The sequence below is a fragment of the Barbus barbus genome (assembly GCF_936440315.1).
Source record: "Barbus barbus genome assembly, chromosome: 16".
Classification (NCBI taxonomy): domain Eukaryota; kingdom Metazoa; phylum Chordata; class Actinopteri; order Cypriniformes; family Cyprinidae; genus Barbus; species Barbus barbus.
The window spans coordinates 8,029,120-8,035,778 of record NC_136744.1 but is presented as its reverse complement, the minus strand read 5'-3'; the positions used below and the strand labels follow the sequence as shown (position 1 = coordinate 8,035,778).

Below are 6,659 nucleotides of genomic sequence, written 5' to 3'. Positions count from 1 at the left end.
TAGCTGACGCTTTTATCCAAAGCGACTTACAATTGCTATATATGTCAGAGGTTGCACGCCTCTGGAGCAACTAGGGGTTAAGTGTCTCGCTCAGGGAAGTGTCTTGCTCACAGTGGATTCGAACCCGGGTCTCTCACACCAAAGGTATGTGTCTTATCCACTGCGCCATCACCACCCATGGTGGAATATGTTATGCAGGGATCACGAGAAAATTAAGTCATGATCACGAGAAAACAAGAAGGAAAAAAATAATAATGCATGGCCGCTTAGAACTTCCGTTGGAATATTTTAAACTAGATTTATACTTTATTGTATAATTTCACACACAAATGGAAATGACAAAGTATTTGTTTCTGTTCAGTTAAGCAAAATTTGAACAGTTAAGCATTTACTAGTGAGATGTCAATAATACAGATGAGCTCTTGGAAACCACTACATTTAGTGTGGTGAGAACAGCTAAACAGGAAGCTGCTGCCAGCAAATCAGAATCTGTTTATTTAAATTAAAGAGAGAACTATAAAAGAGAGATGGGCGACCTACAAGTTATTTTAGAGCATATCTTAATTTCCAGATTGTGTGAATTCTGAGTGAGTATATTGTCTTTTAATTTAGTTTTGGTTGTTTAACATGCCTAAGTTTCTTCAAATAAAGAAAAGAAACGTATAGGCTAAATTATGGTCAGATGTTTTTAATTACATGTTTACAAATATTAACAAGCTAACTTTAGAAACCGCTACAGATTCAATGCAATTTATGTGTCATTATAGTAATAATAAAAAGACATTTTATGTAGCCGTAGCTTTTTAACAGAATTGGTGCACCACTAACAAAATAAAACATGACCTGCAACAGAATCAAGTCACACCTTAGAACTGAAATCCTACAAAAGTAACACATGGTGTAGTCACAAAATATAAGACACAGCATCACTGAAGGAAAACATATAAGATGGATATATGGAAAGGAACATAGTTGTGTTAACCACATATTTTCATTCCAACACAAGCAACGAGGACAGATCAAAACAATGTGTGACATCTTGAAATGTTTTTATGAAGGAGTGTGATAAATAGGCTGCAAATTTAAATTTGACTCTAGATATCCCCGTGTTTAGCTAAGACATCTTTACATTAAGAGAATAGGTTTTATAACCATAGAGCTATACAGCAAGCGAAGTTTCAGATCCATAAAGGCTCTGGCAAAACTTCTGTTAGAGCCTAAAATAGAAAGCATAACAAAACAAGCATTAATCCAGACATGCCAGTCTACGACATGTTGTTAGAGAGAATATGACGTCAGTTTCGGTGTTGTTGTGGGTATCAGTCAGGAAGGGTGTGTCCATTTGACAAATTGCTCAGCTTTGACAGCGCTGTGTTTCTCATGAGGTCATAATACTGTGGGCTTATACATGACAAAGATGACATTTTTGACGCAGTCCAAAAGGTTCCCGGAGAAGCTTCCAGTTTTGTTTAAAATCTAAACATCTATAGCATACTATTAAAATATCCTGATCGTAAAACGCTCAGAAAGTATGCCTGGGGGTTGGGCCACACTTATGTCCAAACTTGTTCACCTGGTTTTGGCTGCATTCTTTGAGAAACACATTCAGAGAGAGAGTGTTGATGTCTATAAGACTTCAACACTCAATGTCTCATTACTGATCATTAACGCTATTGTATGTGACTCTGTTAGTGCCATTCTATCACCTACAGTATCTTCTTTTGACAGACATTGTAGTGGCATGACCTATGTTTATGTTGCTAATATATTAATAAACTTTAACATGGAAAACCAGTTTTTTTTTCAATTTGTGGCTCAAAATGTCATATTATATTTCCACGTTTATCGGCTATAATTGCAGGTGGTTTAGAACTCTGTTTTTTCCAAACCATGTAAATTAAGGAATGGGCATTTTAGCTGTTGTGTTTGAATTTATTGTGGTAATCAAATGTAAACAATTATTGTCACATGCCATCATCCACACAAACCCTAATTTAATTTTAATCATTTTAATTCAAAATGGTAAGCAGATGGAAAACATTATAATTCAAACAGCAAATAAAATTGGAAACAAATGTAGAGTATAAACATAAAACATCCTAATTATAAAACATAACAAGCATGTTAGTCACTTTCACAATTGTGACCCTGGACCACAAAAGCAGTCTTAAGTTGTTGGGGGTATATTTGTAGCAATAGCCAAAAATACATAGTATGGGTCAAAATTATCCATTTTTCTTTTATGCCAAAAATCATTAGGATATTAAGTAAAGATCATGTTCCATGAAGATATTTAGTAAATTTCCTAACGTAAATATATCAAAACTTCATTTTTGATTAGTAATATGCATTGCTAAGAACTTTATTTGGACAAATTTAAAGGCGATTTTCTCAATATTTAGATTTTTTTGCATCCTCAGATTCCAGATTTTCAAATAGTCATATCTCGACCAAATATTGTCTGTTCCTAACAAACCATACATCAATGGAAAGCGTATTTATTCAGCTTTCAGATGATGTATAACTAGTCGAAAAATTGACACTTAAGACTGGTTTTGTGGTCCAGGGTCACAAATGTCTGTATACTGTTCAATTTGTTCAAAGCCCCATATAATCAGGCATGATATATAAGCTTTTTATTTATATATTTATTTTTAACTTGTAAATTAAAAGCTTGTATGGGTATTTTATATCACATTGAACAAGATAATATTTCATTCTGATTTAGATACCAGTTAGTCATTTAAAATGAACAACGATCAAATGTAAATGTGAAAAAAGGTACATTTAAGTTACTTTATTTCCTTAAAACGGTTTGTTGTCTTGTAATTAGACTTTTATTCTTTACTCTTTAAGAAGACTTTTATCATTGTATTGTCTTTTTCTATCCTTAACATATTCTTCAATATTTTTGTTCTTAAATTATTTTAAAAATGCACTGTTTCTCTTGCTCCCTCTTTATTATTATGCATAAGACATTTTGAATCACTAATTTGAATGAAATGCAAGTAGTATTATAGAAATATTATATAAACTTGTCTTGTCCTTTCATTATTTGTTTCTAGTCTTTGTCATATGCAGCAAATACTGCAGTTTCACCTGGCAGTACTGGAGTTGCTTATGTTGAGTTTCAACCGAGAATCTTGTAGGTGCTTTACATTTCCAAAATGAGAAGTTTTGCGTTCACTCTCGATGCGTCAAACGGCCATACATGGTCATGGGCGGAACAAGAGGTGAGGTGTTTTAGAGTTAACTCCGCCCATTTGCACCTGACGTCACTGTACTCAAACAGGTATACATAATTTGACACCTGTTGCGCGTTTAGCTCAGTCGTTTAGCGGGGAAGAGAGAGGATATCTGCGGGATCTGTTCCTTATTAAGCTCAAGACTTAACAAAAAGCGGAATAACTCTTTCTGGTTGGATTTCTAGGTTTTTCTTAAAGCTTTGGTAAGAAGACTTCAGCGTTTTATTGTTTATAAACTGGTTGAATTGCGCGGAGGTTCTGGAGCTTAACGCACGCATCAGTTCCTCGTACGGAGTAATTTCTAACGCCAGAACTGCTTGTTTTTGTTTTTTCAGTACTCTCTAATACCAAGATGAAGGTTTTAGTCGCCTTGTTTGTTGCGGTGTTAGTGGAAGTGGCCGCCTCACAATGTAAGTAACAACTATTTTACTACGAAAGATGTTTAAAAGTAAACTAAATCGGGTTAAACTGTTTAATCCTAGTCGATAACTTGGTAGTTAGGAGGCAAACCAAAGCATGAGATGGATCTCAGGGTGTGGTTCAGTATGTGGGGGAGCTCTACTTGGACTGGGTTATGTGTTTCAGCCTTAACCTATCTACAGAATAAAGTTTCAGTGGTTTTAAAACAAAGTTGTTGTTTTTTTTGTAATTCAACAGGTACCTGTGACAATATGAAATGGGCCTTATGTGATGGAAACCCGTGCAAGTGCACTCTTCAATTTAATAGCACATTCAAGCAGCCGATTGATTGCACAAAATGTGAGTTTTCCTTTATATTTGCACTTAAAGTAGTAACTATTTTATTGGTAGTTTTTGGCACCTTACTAAAATGTTATAAGTTATTTTTCAAATGTCTTAAGTTTGGTTTGTTAACTTGTCTCCCAGTCTGGTTTTGGTATCTTGGCTAAACTAGCTAGCTCCAGATTTCCTAGCTCGTACTAACACACTAGGCAGGTTTAAGGAGCTTTGTTCCTCCCATCAAATGTGGTAAACGTCTTCATTTCTCCCTACCCACAGTGATTCCCAAGTGCTTCCTCATGAAAGCGGAGATGTTTCGTGCCAGGAACAACATGTCCACAAGATCAATTGGTGGGAAGCCGGTAGAAACGGCCTTTGTGGACAATGACGGCATATATGACCCAGACTGTGAGAATGATGGGAAGTTCAAGGCTATCCAGTGTAACGGCACTGAAGTGTGCTGGTGTGTCAACAGTGCCGGAGTACGCAGAAGTGACAAGGGAGACAAGAACCTAAAGTGTGAGCCTGTGGAGACCTAGTGAGTGCACTTGTATTATGTTGTCAACGGGATGTTCTTCTGACTGACACGCTTAGCATGAAGTGTTGGAGTAGTACTGCTGTTTGTGGATGGAAACAAGACTTGTAAATTGACACGGCCATGTTTTTTCTTCTAGTTGGGTTCGTCTGGAACTGAAGCACAAACCGGTGTCTGCTTCTGCCGATGTTGCCAAATGGAAGACGTATGCTACAATTGATTTCTAGGGTCTTGCTGGATCATGTGTAATATGAAGCTCTGCTTATGTTTTGCTTTTGTTACACTATTTTTTTGCAGTGGAATTGAAAATGCTTTGCAGGAACGTTACAAGTTGGACAAGAAGTTTGTGTCTGATGTTCAGGTAAGCATTTGCCATTGTCATCCAACCCCTTAACTTTGCTTGTGGTACACAGCCTAACAAAACCCACTTTTTTTTTTTTTTTTCCAGTATGACAAAGATGGCCGTCTCATCATTGTGGATGTGAAAAAGTCTATTGGAGAACGTGAACCAGACCTGTCCCTCATGACTTACTACATGGAGAAGGATGTGAGTACCGTTATGATTTCAGTTGTGATGCCTGGTTTTTATATTTTTGTAACTTGTGCAAATTCATTTGTCTTCACAGGTCAAAGTTCTGCCCCTCTTTCAAAACACTCTATTCACTCCATTTGAAGTCAGTGTTGAGGGATCAAAGGTGCCCATGGAGAACATCCTGGTGTACTATGTAGATGAAAAGGCACCCACCTTTACCATGCAGAAACTGACTGGTGGTATCATTGCAGTCATTGTGGTGGTCAGCTTGATTGTGATTGCAGGGCTTCTGACTATTGTAAGTGCCATTTCTTCACGGGTTTTCTTAAGTTAATGTGTGCTTGTAGTCTAACTTTTTTTTTTTTTTTTTCTTTTCTTTAGTTCTTCATTGCACGGCAACAGAAGGCCCGGTACAGTAAAGCACAGGTTGGTTAATTTGTTTCAGTATGATCCAAACGGTGTTCTTTCCCCTAAAGGAAGCAAGCTTTTAACACGTTTCCTTCTGTTCTTGCAGCCCAGAGAGATGGCGGCCATGTCTTAAAGCTATTAATGACATCTCATGTACTGGAGTCTGATTCAGGGATGTGCCCCGTGCTGAATCTTTGTCCTGCTGTACATTTGCTTGTGACATTTTATTAGGAATTAAGTGTTACATGCAGAGTACAGATTCTTTTTAATGGTTAGTTTTCTACTTAATGAGGGCTCACCTTCAATTGATCAATGTTTTAACTATGTACAGTTTGCAACATGTAAGTTTTTAATAAAATTTGTTTTGTTAAACACTTGTCATAATTTTTATATCCTGGCATGTGGCAGATAAACCAGCATGTGGTAGTCTTGGTAAATCCTTTTATCTAGAGCTGTATTGGTGTTGCTAAATGAAAAGGCCTATCCTAGCATAAAACAATCCCTAGCTTTTGTTTGCAAATATGATTTGTCCTTTTCAGCCCAGGGCAGGCAGTTGAGCTGCACCTGTTCTCTGCCTTATGGGATTCAAATCTGTGATGGAAACTTGTTGAATGGGACTAGTTTTAGCATGACAACACTTGTCCAAATTTAAATGATGCTGTCAAGTAGACAACTAACTTCTGCATTGCAGAACTACTAGTGAATGTGAGAACGGATTTATCAATACAGGTAAAAGAGAACTGCTTATGCTACAAACTGGAATGAGTAACAAAATAAATGCCAGTTTGCATTATCAAGCAGTATAGCGGACTGGTTTTGTACAGTTAATGGAAGCGCAAGCTTTGGGAATTGTCAGTTACAAATGGTGGCATGTGCATTATCCACCTTTTTTTTTTACTTAAGCATGTTTTAAATTATACGAGGCCTGTCTAATAACCCCTAAAACCTGTACATTTGTACAAACCTTTTCTTTCAAAATGTAAAACAAAGAGGCTGTTTATTAACTTGAAGCTGCTGACCATTCAAGTGCACATGAAAGACTAATAATTAAACCCATGAGGGAGCCGTGCACGGAGCGGTTTGAAATACAGGTCAGACCTGTTCCTCAAGTTTCGGCCAACAAAGTTCCTATATCATTGTGGTATGACTTATGCAAAGTTCTGACTAACAAAGACTACAACCTCCTCCCATGAACCAGGAA

At 36.9% G+C, this 6,659-nt stretch overlaps 1 protein-coding gene across 2 annotated transcripts; it reads left to right on the top strand.

Moving 5' to 3' along the window:
- The first annotated feature begins 545 nt into the window (after window positions 1-545).
- Window positions 546-6,253, top strand: epcam (epithelial cell adhesion molecule). Of its 2 annotated transcripts, none has more exons than XM_079436693.1 (10): window positions 546-587; window positions 3,581-3,655; window positions 3,903-4,004; window positions 4,263-4,521; window positions 4,658-4,723; window positions 4,816-4,879; window positions 4,967-5,065; window positions 5,145-5,348; window positions 5,432-5,476; window positions 5,565-5,834. In XM_079436693.1, the coding sequence occupies exons 2-10, from the start codon at window positions 3,598-3,600 to the stop codon at window positions 5,589-5,591; spliced, it is 924 nt and encodes a 307-aa protein (XP_079292819.1). In that variant the 5' UTR covers window positions 546-587; window positions 3,581-3,597; the 3' UTR covers window positions 5,592-5,834. The 2 variants fall into 2 exon arrangements, with proteins under 2 accessions (XP_079292819.1, XP_079292818.1); XM_079436692.1 differs by lacking the exon at window positions 546-587 and adding an exon at window positions 3,281-3,448 and having other exon boundaries at window positions 5,565-6,253.
- Window positions 6,254-6,659: the final 406 nt, after the last annotated feature.

Coding starts and splice junctions, on each gene's coding strand:
- epcam (XM_079436692.1), top strand. CDS start 3,598: ATGAAGGTTTTAGTCGCCTTGTTTGTTGCGGTGTTAGTGGAAGTGGCC. Junction 3,656..3,902: donor GGAAGTGGCCGCCTCACAAT/GTAAGTAACAAC, acceptor GTAATTCAACAG/GTACCTGTGACAATATGAAA. Junction 4,880..4,966: donor AGTTTGTGTCTGATGTTCAG/GTAAGCATTTGC, acceptor TTTTTTTTCCAG/TATGACAAAGATGGCCGTCT.